At 41.1% G+C, this 25,670-nt stretch overlaps 1 protein-coding gene across 2 annotated transcripts; it reads right to left on the reverse strand.

Annotated features, from left to right (window-relative positions):
• Positions 1 to 192: 192 nt before the first annotated feature.
• igfbp3 (insulin-like growth factor binding protein 3) lies at positions 193 to 24,701 on the reverse strand. Of its 2 annotated transcripts, none has more exons than XM_040046434.1 (4): positions 24,213 to 24,701; positions 20,295 to 20,538; positions 17,309 to 17,428; positions 193 to 4,911 (listed from the first exon to the last, which is right to left on the reverse strand). In XM_040046434.1, exons 1-4 carry the CDS (start codon positions 24,574 to 24,576, stop codon positions 4,770 to 4,772), a joined length of 870 nt encoding a protein of 289 aa, XP_039902368.1. In that variant the 5' UTR covers positions 24,577 to 24,701; the 3' UTR covers positions 193 to 4,769. The 2 variants fall into 2 exon arrangements, with proteins under 2 accessions (XP_039902368.1, XP_039902369.1); XM_040046435.1 differs by having other exon boundaries at positions 20,291 to 20,538; positions 24,213 to 24,696.
• Between the last annotated feature and the right edge of the window lie 969 nt (positions 24,702 to 25,670).

Genomic DNA, 25,670 nt, shown 5'->3' on the forward strand with positions numbered 1-25,670 from the left:
CTGCCTGGCACCACCACATTTATTTTTGTTCTTTACAAATTGAACCTTTGCTTTATCCTTATTGACACATTCCAAGACTGAAGGGAGCCCAACTGCATTCAAAAAACAGGAGCACAAAAAAAATAGTGTTCCTGAAATTAAGATGAAGACAAGTCAGAGAAGCGGGGGAAAAGACACAACAGAGGCAGCAGCTTAAAATGTGTTGCATTTTTATTTAAAAAAAAAAAAAAAGACATTAAATATTCAAAATCATCTCCTTTCTCAGAGAAAAATAATAGCTGTGTGATTTCTAGTTAGCTATGATAAAAAAAAAATCATTGCATGATAAACTTGAATACATTTACCCGTGAACAGAGAAGAGTCTTACCAGCAAGAAGAAAACAAAAGCAAGAAAGGAAAAGATAAAAGGTGACATTACACAAGTGTGACCCTGGCTCTGCTAACAGACTGGGGCAGGATGGCTGGGTGTGCATGGAGAGAACTGACTTACTGAGAGGTGAGAGGTTCACTGGCCTTAAGAAGCAGTGAACTACGATGAGGATGTATCTGAATGTATGACTGATGTAGATGTGCACAGAGCTATCCAAAGAGCAACAGAAGGAAAAGGTTGATTTAAAAAAAGAAGAAAACATTCATTAGTGATTATATTCCCCAAAGTACACTGAATCATAGACTTTTGCTGTGCAATTGGTGAGTCACTGGTGTTCATAAGAAGTTTGGATCAGCTTATAGTTCTTTCTTATATAAATAAGGTTTTTTTATTTTTACGTACTGTACATGATGTCTAGTCAGACACAAAGCTGGCCAGGAAATAATAATAATAATAATAATAATAATAATATATAAAAAGACACACAAATATTAGGGAGGGAATAGCTTAAACATATTTTTATGTGTGTCCTCCCCCTTAACATCAAGTCTTTGAATAGATTGGATATAGCACCAACAGGCTGGTTCTAAGATGTTGCTGTCTGTTAGAGGAAGTTTACAGCCGATGTTTTTTATGCTACCAAGCTACTGGGCAAGCATTCTTTGTCGGCGCTCTCTCCACTTTTCAAGTCTTTACACAGGACGCAGGAGAGCATCAGGGCAGGAAGCTCCTCGGGGAGGACCACACCTCCTCCCTCGGACCCCCTACCACTTGTGTGAATGCATATTTGGTGCCGTGTTCACCTTGTGGAGATTTGTTGGCGTACGATCATACAAGCAAGTTTTTTCAAAGAAACAACAACAACAACAACAACAACCAAAAGAAAAGAGAAAAGAAATAGTTCCATTGAATGGACAACTTCTAAAGGGGGTGATATCTAAGTTTGCTGTCAGAAGTCCTGGTGTAGTTTTGTTTCTTTCTTTCTTACATTTTTTTCTCCTCCTCCATAGGTTAGTATTGTTTTTTGTTGTTGTTGTTTTTCAAACTGTATCACACTCTTTCATCTGACATTACCTAGGAAAGGAATGCAGATGCTGATAGGTCCAATTGTCTTTAACTGCATGCATTGACAAGTAGCAGTGCAGCTAAAGTGCTTTAAGTGCTTGTGCTTGAAGCATGAGGGGCAGCTGGCACCTGTGGCAATGCAAGCCAGTCATACCGGGCTCACCCCGATTAAAAAAAAAAAAACCTACACCAGGTTGCATCACTGACAAGAGAGGAGTACTGGAGGTGGGCAGGGTGCTGGAGAGAGGAAATTAGGCACACGGATTGGACAAACCTTCCAACAGTAGGGGTGAAGACAAGAAGGGTTGGATGGGCTAAGTGAGAAGATGTATGACAGAGGGGCTGAAGGCCAAAGGGGGACATGGATGAAGACAAGAACAGCAGGGGCACCAAAAAGAAAGACGAGAAGTTAAACTAGCCAAAGTGATCCCTAAAATTGCAGAGCAGCATGCAAGTGCTTAATACTCCTCTGAAAATATGTCTTTCAGATATCAAACGTGAACCTGTTAGCATGACAGGACACTCTGAAGAGCTTGTGACTTGCTATTGCTGCAGGGACTGGCAGCTGCAGTTACCAAAAAAATATGCAAAATTCCACTAACCATTCCTGCTGTTGCTACATAAGCCATCTTTCCACTGCTCATTCCCATTGTCATTTTCACTTTGGTTGGCTTTTCACATCAACAAAAGAGTTGACCAACCTTCATAAAGTATCATTTTCTTTCACTTTTTATGCCAATTTAGTGGATGTGTTTTCAGAAGCTGGTGAAATTCAATTCAATTCAATTCAATTCAATTCAATTCAATTCAATTCAATTCAATAGTTGCAAAACACAACAACAGTCACATCAGGCACTTTATACTCCAAGGTAAAAACCCAACAATAATAAAGGGAAAACCCCCAAAATCAGATGACCCCATATGAGCAAGCACTTGGCAAAAGTGGAAAGGAAAACTCCCTTTTAACAGGAAGAAACCTTGAGCAGAACCAAGCTCGGGAAGGAGCAGCCATCTGCCATGAACACTTGGGGGTGATGGGAGGGAGACAAGACAAAATATATACTGAGTCAGAAAATCTTCCCTCTTACATATTCTGTGATCACTTGACATTAACAGAACAAAAACTGTATTCCAGGAGCTTTATTGCATTGTCTCCTTGGCCAAGCAGCATCTGTAGATATAACGTAATAATAACGTAGCTTTAGCATCCAATAGAACTATAAGTTTACACTCTTAAAATGTGTCCCGAAGAACTGGAATTTCCTTCAAAAGCAGTTTAAGAAGTTTACAGTGCCATGAAAACTTTTTTTTCCCTGATTTTTTTTGTTATTTTGCATTTTAATCACACTTAACAAATTTTAATGTTAGACAGAGATAGCCCTGGTTTTCGAGCATGAATGGTCTGTTTAAGGTCACGCCAAAGCATCTTAATCAGACTAGACCTCGACTAGTCCCCTCCTAGTCCACTGTTTTCTTGAGCCATGCAGAGGTGGACTTGCTGGGGTGCCCTGAATGTATTGTATTGCTGCATTACCTTACGTGCCCTTCGGGCACAAGGCACAAACTGATGGTCGGAAATTCTCATTCAGGATTTTCTAGAAGAGCAGAAATCCTATTACTTTTTTTTAGTATGAATGGCCAAAACGGGAGGTTTTTATCAATATGAAAAGCTGTCAAACTTATGAAAATACAGTTAAAAATCCAAAACTTTTGTTTGTGCTTGTTTATGGTGAGCAGCAGATCAAACAAGATAAGAATTCTAAATAGCTTCAAGGCACATTTTCATTAAGACACTTAGACACTGAGCCACGGCTCTGTGCTACATGCACACATTTCCGCATCTCTGCCATTAAAAAAAACTTTATATATAGGTTATTTTATGTGATATTCAATACTGAACTGCAAATTTTGTCTTTTTCAGAAAAGCAATTTTTTATTCACTGTTTTCCTAAACGCCTTGTTTTTATAGATTTACTATGAGGGAGAATACGCATCAGGTTTAAGGCCTGGAAAAGTTTGAAAACTTTTGTTTTCCACAATGAAAAAAAAAAAAAATTAGGATCACCTTAGCCAGCTCCTAATTTTATAAATTCCGCACTCAGGTTTGCATCTCCAATATCATTGAAATGCACCCAGATGCAGCTAAGTTTGAACAGCTTTTCCCCTTGCTAAACAAAAACATTATTTGAAAACTGCATTTTGTCTTTCCTTTGGCTATCTGTGTCCAATATTAGAATTCATTTGATGACCTGAAACAATTGGGTATGGCAAATATACAAAAAAAGGAAGAAGAGAAGGAGAAAATACTGTTTCATGGCACTGTATCAGGATCTTTGTGTATACTGTTTTAGTTATAGCTGCTCTCCTCATCAAAGATGCAAGCCTCAAAATTGTCAAGCACGATACTCATAAGGTAGCTTTTCAGTGAAGTATTGCTTTATGCTACTGAAGAAGAGGAAGAGCTGAATCTGAAGAGGAGGTAATGAAAGGCTAGTTTTTAAGGCACTGTGGCTGCATGGACTGCCTCCAATCCCTTTGCCCTGCAGGTTAGTAACAAGGAACTAGAAACAGCAAGGCTGCCCCCCGAGCTGCACTAAAAAGTTAAAGCCCTACCATCTAATATTTTATAATCCTTCACTTAATAATGGACCCTGAGCCAGAGTGCTATGTTTTTTCTGCATTGTTTAATGGAGCAGGGCCTGGGGATGGGCAGTCAGACATCTCTAAACTGAGTTTAGTGACATGCAGTATTTACACAAACAAACACACAAACACACACGTCACTTGCATGCAGACATGCAGCTGTGCATGCATGTTACACAGCCACACACACACGCAGTTACTAACTGGCAGATGGGCACACAAACACAAACAAACAAACAAACAAACAAACAATGGCGTTGGTTTTTTAAGAGGTGGGGGTGCAGGTCACAGTCACAAACAACTCCTCTTTAAAGTGAGTGGAAAAATCCCTCCTTCCTCTCTCTAAAAGAATAGTGCAGTTGACGGGTCCCCCTCCCCTCCCCAGCTTTCAGCTTAAACCTTTATTTTAAAAAAAAGGACAGAGGTGGTTCCCCCTAGCACAGGACAGATAGCTGTGATGGACAGAAGGCTGTGCGCTATCCTTTACCCCTCCCCCTCACCTTCCCCTAGTCCCCCCTTCCCTCCCTCCTCCAACAGAAGCAGGACCTGAAATCAGAGGTCCAGAGTTCCTTCAGATGTTTACATAAAACTAAATGCAAGAGCACAGTGGGATCTCGTTCTTTCTCGCCCCCCTCACCCCCTCGCCCATCCCTCCCCCATATTACACCGTCTTCCCCTTTCCATCCACTTGTCATTCCTCCATCCTCTCATTTGCTCTCCAGGTTGTAGCACTGCTTCTCGCCCCACTGCCTGCCATCGTAGCCGGGGAGAGGCTGCCCATATTTGTCCACGCACCAGCAGTAGCCCCGCCTCCTGCCTTTGGACGGACGGCACTGTAAAAAAAACACGAGGAAGAGAAGACAAAGAAGTTTAGTCTGCCACTTGTTTGATTTCACAGAACCAAAGGTAAACCAACCGGTGTCAAAAGCAAGATCATCGCTCATCGAGCTTTGACATCCACCTCTAGTTTGGGTGGGGTTAAAAAGGTAGCAGAGGACTTATCCCTCTGAGACACACTGGGAAAACAGATTAGCGTTTCCACGGAGAGGAATTAATGCCTTGACACAGCTTTAACAACACCACCTTCAATGTGCATGCTTGTATTATAATAACACCCCATCCCTCTGTTGGTTTTCAGATCTCAGATGCTTGTCAGCAGGCCAAGTCATGCCTCAGCAGAACTCTCATTAGACAAACCCGTCAATCACGGAGTGGAATGCCCTGCTACCTGAGTTTTTATGTGAGTAAAACATCAGCGATACACAACGCACACAATGCAGGGGTTTGCTTTGTGTAAGACAGTAATAAATGCATCATGATTAGAGCAGGAGAGCTTTTGCAGCAGCATTACGTGTGGGCAGCGTGCTGTTGAGTTTGCCCAATTTAGGTGCTGTGGAGGAGTTTACTTTGTGCTACCGGCCACTGGGGGTAAATGATGAAAAAGCAGATTATTTCTGATAGAGAGGCGCTTGGAATGAGGAATGCTCTGAGTGAGTGAGAGTGTAGAGTGTGAAGGTAAACATGGGGTTGCTAAAATATTTGCCAAGGCCAGTTGGAGGGCTGCAAACCAGCGCTGCTATTCTGGGAAGCTGGCAGGCACTCAAAATCATCTGGAGTTAATTATGGCCTGCCCCAGTGCACGGGGCGCATGTGAGTATAAACACACATTAGCAAACACGCAGCAGCACACAAACAAGAATTGTATGTGCTGTACACATACACCCCCCCACCTGCTCCCACACATGTACGCAGTAATATCAGATGTCCCACAGGAGGTTTGGCTTTGTAGAGTGGCAACTTTATGAGGTGCATTTTGGGGGTACACATGGAACAGCACAATCAGTTAAACCAGGTTCAGATCTCAAATTGTCCCACTCCTCTTAGCTCCCATCATCTCCCACCGTGGGAGTGGTGAGAGAGAGGTAAGAAGTCCAGCCACGACCGAGATACGCCTGTCTGCCTCGATGGCAACCGTCGGTAAGTACCGGCAGTCTAGGTGTGTGATCAGAAAGTATGTACTGCAAAGAGCACATATGTTTTGCTTTGCACACCAACACTTTCTATGTCTTTTCTGCATGAGTTCAAACACTGTTTCACTCAGCCTTTCATACTTAATTTTAATTTTTAACTTTTATTACATTATGCACACCAATCACCCACAGCTCTGTTAGGTCTAAATTATCATTGATGATGACCTGAGAACCTGAATCTCTAATCTCTAAGCCCAGCTTTTCTTAAAAAAAAAGAAAAAAAAGACTAAACTAAATGAATGCAGTACCCCATTTAGGGAAAGTGTTAGATTGCATTTTAGTGACATGCTTAATGTGATGGCCCGAGCAGTGAAGGAAGTCAGACACAGGTTAAAGTGTTTTAACTTGCCAGTGTATCAGTCAGGGATGTAAAAAACAACAAATTAAAAGCTGAAAATCTGCACTTCAATCTCAAACTGAGTGCTATACTTAGATTTCTAACATCTATCAGTAAACATTGTAAACAAAACTGCAATGTTCCTTGGCACAGGGAGACAGATGGAGTGTGATCAGGTGTCCTTTTTCCAGTGTAATCAAGATTCATGTACAGCCTGAGTGCATGATCAAAGGCAGCTTTATAGAGACAGCAATCTATTAAAATACCTCACTAACAACTAGTGGAGTCTGGAGATAGGTACACGACCACATGTGCCCCTAACATCATCCAGGCATTCTTGTCTGTGAACTCAGTATTTTGGTTGTATCGTCTTCCTACTCCTGTCCCCTTGGAAAGATGGAAAGGAGAGGAAAAATGTGCATGTGTGCTTATCCCTGTTGCTTGGCTACCTTTTAATTTCTATTCCAGCCTCTGCAGTCCTTTCTTTAGTGCTTCACTCCAAACACACGCATAAGCACAAAACATCCACTAAGCAGTGAATGTCACTACAGATGACGCTGCGCACAGAGCCAATGCTGACCGGTTGAAAAGCTGGAAAGGGAACAACAGCTAAGTTCACCAAGAAGGGAGAACAAAAGTTAACAAACAGTAGCACAAAAAGGACAGACAGCAGCTGCAGTGGATGGTTTTCACTGTTTTTTTTTTCACCTGATTTCTCTTACTCTCTCTTACTCTCCATGGATGTACTCTCTCTGCTGAATATGTCCATCCCTTCATGACACAGTGTATCTATCTTATGCTGGCTTAGTGCAGGATAACAGCCATGGCACAAAGCTCAGATCATTTCAAACAGGTTTCTTAACATAACGATGAGTTTGCTTTACTCAAACAGCCTCCACAGTCACCCGATCACATGCAGAGTCCAAACCCTGCGCCAGCCTAAATCCCATGCCCTATATTCTGAGCCTCATAGCCCCAAAACTAGCCCTGCCTGGTCCACATGGTTGTCACTAAAAAAAAAAGCAACAAAAAACAAAGCATATTTCATCTACCTTGCAAAGCCATAATGCTACCTTTATGAGGTGTGCATGCATGTGCGTTGTGTGTATGAATGCAAGCTCTTGTAATGCTGATCTTAATAGCTAACAGCAAGGCTGCTGGGCTTCACGCACATTAAAAAGAGCCTGGTCTGACCACTGGATAAACACCAGCTCATAAAATGCAATGTGTTTGTGTGTGTGTATGGGCGCATGTATATGTATTTATGTAATCAAGCGGGCATCTGTATGTGCTTGCAAGTGCATTTGGGAGTAGCTGCAGGATATTGCTTTTTCTTTAAAAAAGTGTCTAAGTGAAGAGAACTCCAGAATAATTTGTTTGTTTTAGAATATTGGCAACACACAAACTTTAAAATAGAGTCTTAAATATTGCTTCACAAAGTTTACAAAGTGGTAGACTGGAAGAAGGGAGATCAATATAAGTAATGACTCGATGTGGTCAAACCATAGAGGGAGAAGAGGGTAAATTTAAAACAGTGTATTTGGACGATTATCTCTAAGAGAAAGATTTCTACATATACACTGCTTAACAAATTTATTAGACCACCACCCAATGTAAGGTTTATTAACATTATTAAAAATTACATATTTAATTTTTGATGTTTCTCTAATGGCTCATCCCCCAGTTTGCGCAAGCTCTTTAAAGATGATTAAAAAGTATTTACTAATAAAATATAACTATTGCTGTTTCATGTAATAATAATTTCCAAATGTACTGTTTTACAGTTCAAATTCAATTCAAATGCCAAATTGCTGTTTACTTGCAGCAGAAAATTCATTTTAATGGTAGTCAAGTTTGGGTTTAATTTAATAATTAATTTAACTCAGCTCAGTGATTAAAGTCATGTCTAATTTTAAACACGTTTTTGGCATGTATAATTTATAACATCAATAATTTGTTAAGCACTCTATCTGTTAACCATAAACATAACCACCTACTAGCCAATATTTGCACATTAAAGCTTCATTTATTTCTACTTGTGTTAAAGCTACATCGATCTATTTAATATTATTATGATAAACATTGATTATCTTTTAGATACAACAGTGTTACATATAGTGTAATATAGTTAGTGTGACAGAGTCAGCTACAACATTAACCCTCTGAGATCCAAGTCATCATAGCTGATAATCCTTATCAAGACCCTACTCTGTTTTAGCGAAAAGCAAAAAGGGATATTTTGGGAAAAAAATGTGCAGGTGAATAACATGGATCATTCTGTGTTCTCCTGGTAACCCTTAAGTCTGACTACTTATGTGAATGTTAATTTGACACATACGTACTATGAATCTTAAAATGCCAATGGCACACCCCAATAACAGCAGGCTCTCGCAGCACAAGATGCTAACCTGATCAAGTGTCTATGGATGCGCTGCTCCACAGCCTGCATCCAGTAACACACAGAATCCTAAAGGAATCACTGCCAACATTCCAGTGACAACCAGGACACCCCCAGAGGTTCTGCCAGCATGTCCTGTCAGAACAGAGCTGAGACATAATATTAGGCAAGTGATTTTAATGTTGCAGCTAACGGATGTATACCTCCCAAAAAACATTCATACATGTTTGTTGGCACATGTAATTGAGTTCAATTAAAGCAAAAATAATAATCGCCATTATTTTTGGTCAGTAACTTTGGAAATATTATTAATTTATTGAAAAACAGATATACTTTTTCATGATAAAAAAAATTATATTTACATTACTGTTAATGGTAGAGCACTGCATTTACGTTCCCTATCACGAACGACAAGACAGGCATATCTGAGAGCCTAAACAGACAGCTACAACCCCAACAATGCAAAATATGCAAGAAAGATCTTCCTGCTAAAAGTGGAAGAAACAAACTTGTTTCACCACTTGAGGCAAAAACACATAGTATGGAAAGATAAATAAAAAAAATAAATAAATGGCTCAAACCCAGCACTGCCGGAGCGCTTGCTATCTGCATTCCATATGAGAGGAAGAATAAATCGTGTATGGATTACTGATGGAGTTAATGGTGCTGCTTTAAGTAGTTGCTTAAGGCAGGGCTTTAAGCAACTACTTAAAAAGGTCGACCCAAGATACAGCCATATTTTGAATTAGTGTGTGTCAGCATGTCTGGACTGTGTTTTGTATGTGTCTTCTGTGCCTTTAAGAGTCTCTCCAGGTCCTCCTGATTGGTTGAGCTGTTTTGGGCTGGCTTTGGTCTGGCGGCTGCTGATTGGCCCCCATTATCAACTGGCTGCTTCAAAAAGCCCGTCTCCAGCAGTTGTTCCCCTGGCAGCAACTGGCAGCAGCAGATCTGTCTTCAGCCTCCAAACTTGCAGTGCTTGATCTTGTGTGTATTTTGACAACAACTAGGTTTTTTATATAGTATTGTAAATAGTCGTGTCCATCTGTAAATAGCACTAAAGCAGAAGAGGTGAACTGTCTATATAATTTTGGACGCTTTGTCTTGTTTATGAAGCTAGGGAGTTAGAGGTAGCACTTGTCTTTTGTTTGGTTTTGTTTCATGTAGGGTTGAGGTAGCACTTTTCGGGAATAGCTTGTTTGGTTTGTTATTCTGGCCTTTGTTCACCCTGGAGTTTATCCTTTCAGTTTTGGTGTTATTGGTATAGCAATAAACCTCACCTTTAATGATAAAATGGCTATTGGGTCTGGCTTTGGGGACGGGGTGGGGACACCCTTTTGAACCCCTTTGTTGCGCTTCTGTACTCCTAGACCGGGACATAACATAATACTGTAGGTAGAAAATAATGTTCACTTTCAGCTTTTTTGTGTGACAAGGTTGGGGAAGAGTTTCAAAGTTTTACTTGTGTGTAACCTAAAGTGTAAAGCAGTCATGTTATACTTTTACTTAAAATTTCAGAGAAAAACACCACCTATGCTGCTGTTGTGCTTACATATTGACTTACGCTGTATCACTACTGTTACACTACAAGATGCTGCTGCTGACACCTTGTGGCAACTGATTCAGACTTTGATTTAGGTGATTTAGGTCTGTCACTTTGTTTTGTTTGCGCTATTAAATATTGGTTCTCACGAGCTGCAATCACCAATAAAAGATTAGGTATTTACTTTTAGCATCAGAAATATCATCATCACACATTTCCTTTACTTTGCCACCAAACTGAATACATTTCAAACATTTATCTGAAATATGAAAATAAATGGAAATTCCTCTGACAAGAATATGAATAACACCTTTCAGGACTTTACAGAGTTGCCTAATTTGCAGCATGAAAAAGGGATTTTTTTATTTATTGAAAATGTTAATATGCTCAAGTAAAACTACTGAGAAGTACAGTTTGGTTATCGGCATCTAAATTTAGGTACTGTGTTGGCATCAATAATAAAAATATTCCCCTGCTCTGCGTATTATCCATGAGACACTGGAAAAAGGGGCTTATATTTCAAAGTGAAGAAGAAAGAGAGATGGATTATAAATCTAGGGAGGGAAGAGAACTAGAGAGAGACAGGGTGAAAATAGCTGTCTGGATCCCCAAAGGTTGGCCAGTTATTATAAAGCCATTGTGGTTGGTGTGTACATTTCCACAGATCCTTCTGAGTCACGCTCAATAAGTCAACCCTTATGGGCCTGGCAGTGTCAGGACCTAGTGAATGAGGACGCAGAAGGGTACACAGGCACCTGGCTCAAATCCTTAACCCACAGCCTCCTCCTCCTGCTCCTCTTCCTCTTGACACACACTCAAAACTCTAAAAGAGTACACACAGAGACACACACTGTCGTTCCATTCACAACCCTCTGCGGGGTGATTCCTGTCCAAACAAGGAAGGAAAAGCCAGGTGGGTGGAAGGGCAGGATGGACGGAATGATGGAGCGGGCAAGCAGAACAAAAGATGTGTGGATGACCGTAGGCACGGCACAATGGGGGTAATGATGGGTGGTGAAATGATGAATTAAAGAGAGAGTGAGATTTTGAGGGATGTAATGAGTGGTCAGTGTTGGGAATGCCTGGCCTGAATGGGGATACTGAGCCAATTCATATAACTCCAGCTAAAAATAGGTTCCTCCTTGCAGTTTTTTGCTAATGGCACGTACCTTTCTTATATGAAAATAACACAACTATAGGGTTGATACGTGAGCATGGGTATGCCAAAGAGGTAAGATGGAAACCTAACCTTAACCCTGACCCCACCCTTAAACCAGTCACCTGTGACTGGGTGAATGTTAAGAGGTCAAGGCTACTGCTTCCACTCTCCTCACTGGCTACATTGCTGCACCATTTTGCATTTAAATAGAAAAGTACAGCAACAGAGGTTGAATGAAGCTTGAATGATTAACGCAACTTGAAGTGTTTCCGACACATAGATTTTTTATTGGAGGAATAAATTAATTATGACTTATTTCAGCATTTATTTCATTTTCATTCTATTGCTCTTATTTTTGAAAGTTCAGGTGCTGTTAACCCCCTATCTCTAGTCCTTCCCCTAACACTAGTCTGACTAGTGCTGTGATGGACCTCAGCGTCATTTAGCTAAAATCCAGACACTCAAACCCCATAGCTGCAGAATGCAACTGGGGACAGTGATTCTTCTTCTGCTCTAGAAAAATGGAATTAGCTAGACAGCGACTCTTACTAGAATCTGTCTCGGATAGTGAAACAGTCCATGTGCCACGCAAGCAAACTCACCAGGGCTGCAGTAGAGCCACGACTAACCTTGCTACCTGCAGTTCATTATAGTGGAGTTGGAGTCATTCCAGGATGGGAGGAACTGACTTGAGAGGGAGTATTATGCACTTATATGGACAGTCCATAGGAGCTAAATAGTCTAATACTTTTTCCAAAATATGATTAAATAAAAATAGTGCCGGGGAACCACTTTGAAAGTGTTGTTTTCCAAATTACCACTAACTTGACAGTGGAACAAGCTGAACCATAGCAAACCTAACCAATGGTGTAAAATAATGTTAAACTGTTGAGAAAAAAGTAGTTCAATGTACATTATTCAGTTGGTAACTGAGTCAGCTTTGGGTTTACATACATGTCTGTGAGTCAGAACCCTGCCTTCTAGAGACTTGAGTCCAGGTGGGGGTATTGCACGCAGCAGAATAACTCATTCAGCTCAAATAGCATGTGACAACTTGTCTGAACATTTGTTTATCTATAATGACATTGCTGTATGAGCTCTGAGCCACACTCACCCTTTTGCACATGTTCCACAAGTTGCCTATGGATTCATGACAATTCAAACCCTAACCCTAACTATAACCTAACTTATTTTATTTAAGAAAATGTTCTTCTCAAGTCTTGGCTAACAGTGAAAAAAGAAAATAATTATTCAAACTGATCCTAAAAACTATTTACATTTTTTTTTTTCAAAAAACATATATTTCTCAAAAATATAGGGTTGGGGTTAAAGTTAGGGTCGTCACTGGGTTACCTGTTTAAAACTCCAGCAACACTTGCAGGATACATAACAACCTTTTTGTTTGACTCGTGCAACAATGTTTGACCAAACGCATGTGTCTTTAGGGTCAGCTTTGACAGCTTCATAATTTGTTGTCTTGGAAGTAGGTTATGGTGTGCCAGAAGCGTCTACTTTGTTTTGACAAATGCATTAAGCCATATTCATAGCCACGCATTGTTTTCATAAATGTCTTCATTTACATACTCCTATAGCTATGCAGGGAGAAGGATGATTGAATGGAATGAAAACTACATTCAGTCCTCTAAAAATCTAACAGCAGACCGCAATGAAGGTGGACACATTACAAATCCTATTTTATTATAAATGTCTCTGGAAGAGAAAAGGGATGGCAAACATCCACTTTCTGTCACTTATCCATGGCAGGCACTTAGGCTCTGAGGCATTCCCAAACCAGCCCAGAGGCACTCTCTCTCCAATGTATCCTGGTTTAGTCCTGAGATCAGCCCACACATTGACATGCCCAAAACACCTAACTAAGCAGGCAACCAGCAGGCATCCTATTCAGATGCCTAGACCAGCTCTTCCAATGTGGAAGGATCCCTTCTGAATCACAAAGCTCCTCAACCTGCCTCTATTGTAGAGTCGGAACAAGAAACTTATTTCCTGCCCTGACTGGAAATGAGCTCCTCGCACACAGCTCTTGATCATAGACACCACACCATCCTTCCATCATAAAGGATGGCAGGGTACCCATGAACATGACCCTGAGATATGAACTCCTCCATTGGGGGCAAGTATGAATGCTGCCATTTCCTCATTGAGAGCCATAGCCTCAGACTTGGAGGTGCTAATTCTCACCAAAGCCGCTTCACGCTTTGTTGCAAACCACCCCACTGCCACTGTGACCTGGAGGTTACTGTTTGATGACAGAACCACATCGTCTGCAAAAAGCAGAGAGTAGATCCTGAGGCCACGTCTACAGTAGCCTGGATGAATTTGAAAACGGTGTTTTCGTCTGCACTATCGTTTTCAGTCGCTTTCACAGAGTTGTGCGTCCACATTGAAAAGGTCGAAAACACTTACACTCCAGTACTGCGCATGCATGAAACGCAAGATGATTCGACCTTTTTTTTAAATGGACTAACAATGAGGTGGAGTTGTTGCTGTGAGTAACACAAAAGTGCAAAGTTGCAAAAGCGAGTGAGAATTAAAGAATTTGAAGAAAAGCTATCTGGAGCATGTACAGACTGATATCAATCTTTAATAGATTGAGAGCAAACAAAACAACTGCTGTTTAATGCCTCCACTATCTTAGTTTAATTGGTCACACGACTGCATCACATGACTAAAATGTGTCATCGTTTTCAAAAAGGCTCCGCCCATATGGAAAAGAAATAGTAAAAACTTATATGTGATTACTCATGAAAGTGGCCACTTTCTCATTACTTTCATACATTGTTTTAGTAAGTATCAAAAACATACAAGTTTCATTATATAATTTTTCAAGGGATCTTATATCTGTTTTCACTCTTGTATGCTTTTCATACAAGTTTCACACAAGACAGATACAAACTTTATAAGATTTATATATATCTTTTCCATATGGGCGGGTTCGCTGTCCACACTGTTCGCTGTCCACGCTGTGTCCACACTGTGATGCCAAAGTATCCGCTTTGGAGGGCGTTTTCAAAACGCCGTCTCAGTGTGGACGGAAGACCAAAACAAAGAGAAAAATATGTGTTTTCAAATGAAAACGTATTAGTGTGGACATGGCCTGAGACCACCACCATTTCTTGACCGCACTTTGGCTGAACCAACAAATTCTATCCAAAAAAAAAAAAAAAATGCAAATAGAAATAGTGGCAAAGGGCAAAGTCCAACTTCAGCCCACTACAAAAAAAGTTATCACATTTTAACAATGACCCCTGCTGATGCAATACAGCTTATGGATGCCTATGGATGGCCACCACAGTACCATGACAGGATCTTTACCTGGGTATGCCATCATAGTGGGAAGGATCTGGACAGGAAAAGAGCCTTCATTACAGTAGACAAGTCATATTTTTTAAACTTTCATTCTTTTTATGGCCCACAATTTTAGTTTTAGTTTTAGAAGTTAATTAACTACCAGCAAGCTCCGGGAAAATGTTGTTAAATTACTAGTTTTATTACATGCCGTTCTCTTCTCCCCAACTCTAATTAAAACCTTTCACAGTGAATGGCTCAACAACAAACATGCCAGCATAATCCCAGAAAGATACATTCTGCAACAACTGAGCAAATTACACGGAGAGTTCAGCAGAAATATAAGCTATATAAGCTATCAAGTGGTTATTTAATTGATTTTTTTTTGTCTTTGGCCATTAAAAATGTCACTGTTAGAATGAACTGTTACTGAAATGAGTCAAATCCATGCCCACCCACATGCACTGACTTTGAAAAAATCTTTAAGGCCCATTTCCTGATTTCAATGAGAAAAGCAGTTACACTTAGCACATAAAACGGTTTGAGCTCCTGCCTTTCAAAAAAAAAAAGTCCCTAAGCTGAATACAGGACTTTCTGGTTTCCCTGAAACTACCAGGAAGAGGTCTCGTATTATCAACTGTCAGACGTGATAGTACTTTAAGCAAAAGTTGTGGAAAAAAAAAACCCAAAAACTGCAACTGAAATTCAACATCTATTAAATCGCTTTTGTCTGCTGTTGTACTTAAAAAAAATCAAATGACAATTATATGTGGCCTTTAAGGGCTTTTCATCTTAAGCTGCAGAGACGGACACGCAGCATGCACTATTCAGATTTAGATAAACACACAGTTATTTACTGGAACTTCAGAAACCTAGACACAATTGGAATAGTATAACTTCTGTTCTCCTTTTTCACTTCTGTGAATCTGTGTGTGAAAATGTTATTTAATCCATCATCAGCGTCTTCCTAACAAGCACTTCAAAAGTGCTGTAACGCAATTAAGGATGCAAAACGCTGACTTAAAGTTCTTAATTTTAGTTCCCTCTGAGCCATCATCGTTAAAAGTTAAATAAAAAGCTACATTTCTACAGCATTTCATATTTGAGGGGATATACTCATACAGAGGTACAGAACCTGCATATTAGGTATAAAGTTATGCTACTTTTTTCTCTGTTTAGTCCTTGCCCCCAACCTCATCCCTCCCACCTCCTTTCCCTGCTCCCTTCTTTTCAAAGTATTGTCACCCTAGACGGTTCACACGGTCTCCTCTTCACCATGTTTCCGGTCATAAATCTCTACAACACACCGTGAAGGCACATCCCCTGAGACGGATTTAACACAACACTCCGCACCCCACTGGTGCTCTGAGAAAAGGGCGACAGGAGCTGGCACACTGCCACACACACATTTGCAAACACTCCAACCAGAACTGACACTTTCCCGGTAGATATTTTGTTGAAGGAATCCAGGAAATGAGCAAGGTAGAGGCTGACTTTAATGAAAGTAGCAATGAAACTACTGTGGAGAGACTGTGGGGAAAGAGTGAGGTAAGAATTTAGAAGACAATTCTTTCTTTCTTTTTTTTCTGTGTGTGTGTTATGGCTTGAGTTGGACTCTGACTCATGGTGCTTGTAGGGGGTTTTCGGTGACTCATGCTTTTCTCAGAATGGGCCTGTGGAATCCCTCCGATAAGACTCCCCACCCCAGGAAATTGGATAGTGGTATTTGTCACATTGTGTGTCTCACTAATGCCCCACAAGCCCTCCTCTTCATCCACCACCTTCCCCCGTCTTATCCCTTCTTTCCTCAGGTCACAGCACATGTCACCCACCTACAGTGCTCTGCCAAATGTCAGCTTCTTTGCTCCCCCTCGCCATCTTTCAAATGAGTAGCCTATGGGTGGCCCCAGTCTGCACTACGAACGCGAAAAACTAAACCAGTGACAGCCTGTTTGTTTTTTTACCTCGCCAACAGCACCCCACACCTACTCTCCCACACCAAACTACTGCCATCAAACAAGCGCCATACATATACTCCCCTGCTGCCACATCTACCATGCCACACACACTCCTGGACCACATTCTTACATCCCTACCCCCCATACTCTCCCACACCACACACCCACAAACACACCTGACCGACTTCATTTCCTGTGAGGCATGAGTCAGACGGCTGGAGTGCATTTACTGGAGTAATACATGGTTATTAGCCATTCTGATAATATAGTGTTGATGTGGCTGTCAAGGCAACCTGGGCTGCAAAAAAGGGGGATTGTGTAAGTGTGGGTGGTTGGGATGAGTCTTTGAGGATTCTTTGGAAGTGTTCAGGCATGCGGTGGGTCTATTTGTATGTCCGCAGGTGTGTGTGTGTGTGTGTGTGTGGGTGTGTGTGTGTGTTTGAGGGACAGAGACGAGGTATAAAGAAACAACAGAGATAAAACAGCAGGGAGAACCAGTCACCTGCTTTTTCTTGTAGAAACCCTTTCTGTCACAGTTGGGTATGCGGAAGCCTCTCGGGTTAAGCACGTTGCTGATTTTAAGGCTGTTAAGGATGCTCTCCATCTCCCGCCGACATGGCCCCTAGCAACATAGCAAACAAAAGCATTAATATTAGGCCGCCATCCTTACACATTCACAAACAGGAAGAACACCGGGCACAGCCATGCAAGTTCAAAAGTTTGTGGTGAACATCAAAGCCTATAAAAGGTACCGTGTTGAACCTTTAATGTTTTATCCTACTAATCGGCTCCAAAGCTACGAGCTAAAGGTATCATATCAATTATAATGTAATCCATTATTCTTATACTTATTCTTATAATATGTTTAACATGCCATTGAGCTTCTGGATTTTTCCTGCGGTTTTAAATAAAGTTCTGTAAGTTTGAGCAACCTATGCTGAGCCCGTGTCGAAGTGCAGAAACAAACACACTGTAAGGTCCAGGTTGAAGAGGTTAAATCCCAAAATGAGATAGTCACTTTGTGAAAAAGTGGTACCTTCTGTTACAAAATGTTTGTAATCAAAACTACTGGTGTTTAAACAATAGTAGATAACATAAAAGTACCCTGTGGATTTTTGGACCACAAATTGCACCGTATAGCTCCGCTATAATGAGAGATTTGCCATATTGTTTGTATTTTGTTTCTTTCCTGCACGTGAAAGAAGCTACACATTCATACCACCTACCATGGCTTGACAGTATGCATTTATGCGATCATAGTTGGGCCACAGTGGAATGTTGACCCACTTTATCTATGAGACAAACTGGCTAATGCACAGTTTGCTTCTTTATAGATTATAGATCTTTATAGAGAGCTTTCTTTTGTTAATTCAACACTAAATAGTGTCAGAACTTGGTATAGTTTGTTGAAACCTGGGTTGCAAATATTCCTCAAGAACGTGCAAACACATATCATCATTTACATTTCACTGCTTCAAATGGTGCTGCAGCATCGTGGCATATCAGCAAGCATAATACATGTCTTGATTGCAGCTATTGATTTGAACTCTCTTCTATTTTCACTGGTTATATGAGAGCCATCATGCCTTTGAAAAGCTAATGGCATTTCTTCAGAATAACTTATCCAGACTTAATGTTGTTAAAAAATATAATAAAGCTGGTGAGTTAATTAGCTAGCAAAAAAGTTCTGTTGTTTGAAACACGGTGAAGAGTTCTGCTCTGCATTTCCCTCTTATTTTCTGGAATATTGATATTTCAGAAAATTCTTATATAAAGAGTTTTAAGCCTTGAACCAAGCTGATCAGCTATAGACTAAATCATAATCATAAAAAGACTTCTTCTGGAAAAATAATAATAATAAAAGAAATGGAGAGAGGGGCAACGCTACAAGACTGTACATATTTACTTTTAATGGTGAAGAAAATAATGTATTGCAAATCCCTGATTCCAAAATGAACGACTTCCAACCTTTTTCTCAAATGTAATGTCTCAAAAATATTTGTTATCAGTGCCATATAATAATAGCTTTGCATACATATTGTAGTTTGTATTGTACATTTGTATAAAAGTGACCTGAAGTTTGCCAGTTTAAATATTTGTGGTTGCAATCGCCTTCACAAATCAGAAACATCTCTGTTTCAGTTTACAATTATAGTTATTTTCCATGACATCATGAATAAAATGCTTTTGTATTAAATCAAGGTGGATATCATGCTGAATTTCTACATTGTGTCATAATGTAATAGCTCACAGTAAGTCCGCTTTTATGGTTACAGAATTATGGTTCATAATGAAAATCTCTGTGGAGAATATAAATGGGATTTTTATTATGGACTGTTACACTCTATGACTAGGCTGCTTTCCCAGAATATATAATTTTTACGATGCACAGTTTTAATAAAAAGTACTTATAAATAATGCAGCTGACCAACTACTGTTACTTTTGAGTTCAAAAATCAATATTAGTCTTAATGTACAATAATTATTGCAGTGAAAAGAGCTAGGACAGATAAAAAGCTAGCTAAAAACCTAGCAAGCTAACAACCTCCTAACAACTCTCAGTTGCAGACTTTTCAAGTAGCAACTTACTTTCATTTCTGTAATTGGTTGTTTTTGTTTTGGTTGCAGTTGTTTTCCCCATAGTGCTACAAAATGGCTAACGAGCTCATTTTAATTGGCTAGCAAAAAATAAATAAATTCTGCTGAGACTGTGACACTAGTCTTTCGTCTCATTTTTGGGATTTGTGCCATTACTGTGATGGGCAGTGTGCAAGGCAGTGTTGTTAGAAAGCAGGTGTGCAGTAGTCCTTTTGGTAAACACTTTTTATTTGACAGCAAATAAAAATGGCCATAAGCATTTGGATTGCTGATTCAGCAATCCACATGATGCAAAAAAGTGACACAAAATAACAAATTTTTCAGATCTGAACTGCTCGTGTAATGTATATCCACAATGAAAGTGTTGTGTTTGGAGAAAATTCGTCTGAGGAAAAATAGTGTTACTTTACTATTTACTATTACTGTACAGATGCACATGATGAGCTATGGTCAAAATTGTTACAGTGGCCTCATTACTCAAATCTGTTTAATCAGATTCAAAAAATCTGAAATATCAAACTTGGTTAGAAAAAATAAATGCCACAAATTTGTCCAGCAAAATTACGAGGTCATAATTTAAACTACTATTAACGCATGATATAGTCAGACAGATTTTACACGTCTGGTGTGTAAAGGCCTAAATATTGAGGCCTAGGTTTGAAGCTTCCCTGATGGCATTTACTGTGTCTTCTCCCTGGTCCTTCTCCCAGCATTCCTGTCTTCTGTCCACTAGCTTATTAAAGTCAGGCTAAAATGCCCCAAAACAATACATACAAAGAAAGGCATGGGCATTTTATATATTTTAGTGAGATTCCAGGTTTTTTTTTTCCAAAACAGCAATAATCTCATAGTTTTAACAGAAATCTCATTGCCTGGTGTGACTTACATACTCATTCTCCCTCTTGCTCTCCACAGAGAAGTTGTGCACATCCGTATTGGCTCCTCCTGATAATGATTCCACCTTGTAGCTCTGGGTCTTCCTGTTCTCACCCCTCTGAATTAATATGTTGTGCAAAGGAGGCCTGGTGTCCATTGAGCCCCTACTATGTCCATCCTTCACAGTTCCCACGCCAGGCAGCACTGTAATTGTCTGGGTGACATTGACAGAGTCTTCGACCTGATTTCCAGCATTTTCTACATGGAAAGTGCAAAGAAAAGTTCTCAATTTAACAATTTTATGTTTTCATACATATAAATTGGTGCTTAATAAAGACGAATAGTGACATTTAATGGTTGATTCTCTGTCTTGATTCTTGTAAAAATTTTACAACCCTCAAGTCAGTTTAAAAACTTGTCATATCTGGATTAAATTAAGAAAAGACACCGGAGATTGTTAGGTGTTAAGTTGTCTAAATGTAAAGAAGAAGCTTTTGGAAATCTGAGTCAGCCTAGTCCTCTCTCCCCAACCGGTCATGGCAGATCGTCGCCCCTCCCTGAGCCTGATTCTGTCGGAGGTTTCTTCCTGTTAAAAGGGAGTTTTTCCTTCCTACTGTCGCCAAAGTGCTTGCTCATATGGGGTCATATGATTGTAGGTTTTTTCTCTGTATATATTATTGTAGGGTTAACCTTACAATATAAAGTGCCTTGACGTGACTGTAGTTGTGATTTGGCGCTGTATAAATGAAACTGAATTGAAAGTGTATTTAGGTTTGTTTGATATGGACGTAAAATTGCCATTTCTTTGTTTCGTTAATATTTAATGGAAACATCTTCCTATTATCTCTTTTCTGAAGCACAAGTGGAGCTTAAGCTGCGACCTCAGAATCAAAAGCCAACATGTCATCGCTGTTCTGTTTTGTATAGAAATTGCCATATTACAAAATGACTGCAAAATGCTCGCTTGTGCTTATTCAATCCAGCAGGAAATTCTTGACTGTGTATGAGGACCCTGTTAAAAGCAGACAAAATAAAGTTAGCTCATTGCCTTGTGGGATGTTTGGAGCCAGAATTGAAGCCAAGTAATAAACAGAAACATGACAATTTCATATCCACAAATTTCCACAGTATGCAGGCCAAGAGATAGAGTCACAAGGAGGAACTGAGCGTAAACAAGACATTTTAAGGACCTTTAGAAGAAACGGTTGTATATATGTTTATGTGTGCATATATAAGGTGGGGAGAAGGCTGGGACAGGTATATTAATAGCCAGTGGTGTTGGCAAAGATTCCTGTCAAATCGTTAAACACAGCAAAGCAGGGACCATCTGTCTGAGAAGAAGAGGGGGGCTTCAGATGTTCCTCACTGAAATAGGAGAGGACCAAACTACCACCCATGTGCCACCCGGTCGACCACACCACCGCAAGGCCACAGTGGAAGGAGCTTACTGATCTCAGAGACGACGTCCTGGAGAGGCAGAGGGATGATGGGAACACACATGCAGCGACTCACACACACACACACACACACACACACACACACACACACACACACACACACCCAAACACAGTTTAAAACTGTTAACTCAAAGCAGATTTTGTGTTTAAGAGCTGTGGTGAGGGCGGCGGACGGGCATGTAGGGGTGTAGCTCGTGTGGGCAGGCAGGCAAGCAGCCCACCCTTTCTCTGTGACCACCTGATCAGTTAGTGATGCGGTGGAGCTCCACAGTCTCCCAGGCTCACGAGAACTGAGAACAACAACTTGGATGTCAACAACAGCGTGTGCTGCAATAGAGCAGAATCTGAAAGTGCCTTTCAACCTGAGGCACCCTCCACATGTTTTGCCCCAAACTTTTCAATAACAGCCATATATGTCCACAAGCAGGGACAAAAGAATTATGCCCTGTTTTAGATTTCTGCAAGCATTCCTTTTTATTGTCAATATAAACTTTTTTATAACCCTTCTAGGAAGTCTGGGGTGTTTTAGATTGACACATTACGCAATTTGTTTGTATAATAGCACAGGGGTAAACAGCACAAACTGCGGTGAGGAGGAGAGCTTGTTAATGTCTGGGAGGAGATCCTGTGCTGAATCTGGGGACATGGCTGTGGAAACCGCTGAGCTGCATCAACACACTCTGACCAACAGGGGCACTTGGGGTCATTTTCTTCCTCTCCGCCTCCTTTTCTGGATCTCTTCTCCAGTTGTGCAGATGGAGAAGGAAACAGATCAATACTCATGTCAATACTGTTACTGGTAGTTCTCATTTTAGGTGGATCTCTTTGCTCCCACATGAGTTTAGTTTGTCATAAATTAGAGGGTGAGGTAGTGAGAAGAAGCAAAGCTGGAAAGTAAGTGAAAGAGTGAGAACTTTGTATTTGTGTGTGTGTGTGTGTGTGTGTGTGTGTGTGTGTGTGTGTGTGTGTGTGTGTGTGTGTGTGTGTGTGTGTGTGTGTTTATGTTTGTATGACACTGTGACTGCTGAGTGCTTGTACACCACGCATTAGTGTGGCCAAACCAAACAACCAGGAAAAAGAAAACACACACATGGGCTCTTGGGTGCCTGACGTCAGTTGTGTGCCCAGACGCACAACCATGTGTATTCACATGTAGGTGACATGTGTGCCATTTGACTAGTGTGAGCAGCAGCCATACATTTAAATAAAAGACCAGGCATAGGATGGCTCTCAGTGTGACAGTTAAGAAATCTGACATTGGTATTCAATGCTAATTGGCTGTGATTGTGTGTTTGAATACTTGCGTTGGGAATTTCATCCCTGTTTTGTCAGACAGAGGTATCAAACATAAGGCCCGGAGGCCAATTCGGCCCTTTGGATACCTTTGGAGAATGTGAAGGACATACATTTTGGACATTTAACTGTATTTTCACAAGTTTTACAGCTTTTCCTATTTATGAAGACCTTTGTCACATCCAGTTATACTAAATCAAAATAGTTAAGTTATACATATCTGTATTTTACACATTTACTACTTACAGTTTGACCCCATAGTTATGACAGATATTTTCCATTTACTACAGAGGCATGTAGAAAAAATGAGTGAGGGGAATTTCACTGGTCCAGCCCACATAAGATCAAAGTGGGCTGTATTGGCCCTAGATATAAAATGACATTGACAGCTGTGATCTAGGCTGTCTGCACCAGGGAAGCACATACTGTGCACATCCATGCTGTGTCCAAGAATCCATTAGCTTTAACATAAGGGCTTCACAGCAGATAGGGACATGGTCTGCACTCGGCCTCAGCTAAATACTATAAACCATAAACTTACAGAATGTAAATGGCTAATTCTGGTTTGGGGGACTCTGTGTGTGCATATGCTACTGTGTGCATTATGAAGAAAGGGAAGGAGCAGTAGTGTCCTCTTCTTAAAACTATTTTCAAGTGTAACATGTCAATCATAAAACTCCTCGTGTTCTGTTTCGTATTTACGGACGATGTTCCAAAGGGACTTGTAGGAAAGCAGTATTAGCTGACGTGGGACCCTCCAACTTAGAAAGTCACGACTCCTGTTATGAAGTCAAACTTTTAGGAGTCTAGTGGGATTTGTTTAACGCAGGCCAGCGCACAACTGTGCAATGTAACCCCCCCACCCCCAAACACAGACACACACGTATTGTTGTGATTTGCCAAAAAGCCCGGAAAATACGTTTTTGCATCTTTCTTTGTGCTTTTTAATCACAAGCAGCTCTGTCACAGCATCTTTAGCCCAGCCACTATAAATGCCTCACATTTAACCCAGAAGGGAACTGTTGGACTTGGTCAGCGAAGAACAGCACCCTAATGGGCAGGGCGCCTGTCAAAGTCAATGCATAATAACATTCAGGGGCGCACAGAAACATACCCACACAAACACGCACACACGGGCAACAAGGTGTCAGAGAATCATTAAAAAAAGAAAAGACTTCCCACCTTCTTTTTGCGGTGGCATGAGAACGCTGTTCAGTTTTTTGGACGCGGGACTTGAACACACTCCCCGTCCCTCCAGGAGAGCCTGCAGGGGTCTGCTCTCCCCGGGCTGGTGCCGACAGGTCAAGCCGGAGCCGCAGCGCCCCGTGTACACTCCACACGGTTGTCCCTCTCCGAGGGCGCACGTCATGCAGCAGCCGCAGCCGGGCTCCTTCACCCGCTCCACACAGTCTTTCGGCAGCGGCTTGCACTGCAGGAGCGCGCCGGCGTCGCAAGGCTCACATCGAACCACGGGGCCCACAGTGCCGGCGAGCCGGGCGAATGCAGCCAGCGCGGCAACCAGACAAAGCACACAGACATCGGGCATTCTACCGATTAAGCTGGTCACAAAGGGACAGTATGTGAGTTGTCACGTAGGCTTAAGGGGACTCTCTGTGACACAGCGAGCTGGCTAGCCTTCTCCATCTGTATTTTCTTTTACGCGAAGTTCTCGTTTTTATACAGACAGAAAAAAACAGCCAACAGGTCACACCCTCCTCCGTATGAATAATGTAAATGGAGAGCCCCGATATGAGGGACCGCTATATCCAGTCTCGGGTGGGGGTGAGTGGGGGGGCAGCCGCTGAAAACATTCAACTCTTTGAATCCTTTAACGTATTTTACTGAGTTCTGTTCATCTAGTGCGCTTCCAGCTCCAAATCTGCTCCGTCCATGTGGTTCCCCTGTAAAAGGAAAAGTCAAGTTATGTCAGCAGGTTGAAGCTGTTGGCTTTTTTATGTACTGTTTACCAGTATAAATCACTTTCATTTTCATTTTGCAGATAAGACAACAAACTGCACCAAGGACAGTTCTCATGTGGTGACTGCTCCCAAAACTCCGGGTTTGGGAATTTGAGGGTTCTGCTCCACTGGTCCGATCTCCTGCTGGCATTAATCCTATGTGAGTGAATGAGTGCCACTGGTGTTACCCCAAGCTCCCCCACCACACCCACATGCAATACCGATAAAACATTCCTCTGGGTAGGTGTATAGGTGGCCTCATACTATAACAATAATTTCTTTGCATATAGTGTTTGTATAAGTGTGACCGCATGCTGGACTGTGGGTGCAGCCAAAGAGGTATTGTTTAACTGCTCTGGTCTGCTAAAGCTGCAGAGATTGGATGCACATGCCAGCTACCAAGCACGTGCAGACCAGACTGCATACCTGACCCTTTTTCGCTCGGTATCCAGACCCCCTTGTGCCTTTCCTCCTGGATGCCTCCACCCTGTCATTGACCCCACAGGACTTCCAATTATTAAAAAGAAAATGTTATGATTGTGCAGGCTCAGCATCTGCCCCCCTCTATGTTCAACATATCCTTCTGTTCTGCAATAACAAACGCAAGAGGGGGGCACACGCTGAGAAAATAAAGTAATAAGTATAGTCCGTTGTGTGATTTCCACCACAGAAGCAGAAAAAG

The sequence above is a fragment of the Simochromis diagramma genome, unplaced genomic scaffold (assembly GCF_900408965.1).
Source record: "Simochromis diagramma unplaced genomic scaffold, fSimDia1.1 OVJJ01000553.1, whole genome shotgun sequence".
NCBI lineage: Eukaryota > Metazoa > Chordata > Actinopteri > Cichliformes > Cichlidae > Simochromis > Simochromis diagramma.

Bases quoted from the DNA above. Each gene is read 5' to 3' on its own strand.
- igfbp3 (XM_040046434.1), bottom strand. From the start codon at position 24,576: ATGCCCGATGTCTGTGTGCTTTGTCTGGTTGCCGCGCTGGCTGCATTC. The intron at 20,539-24,212 runs GTGGGAAGTCTT...CTTTCCATGTAG, and splicing joins CATGCCACCGCAAAAAGAAG to AAAATGCTGGAAATCAGGTC. The intron at 4,912-17,308 runs GTGACTGGTTCT...TTTTTTTTACAG, and splicing joins GTTTCTACAAGAAAAAGCAG to TGCCGTCCGTCCAAAGGCAG.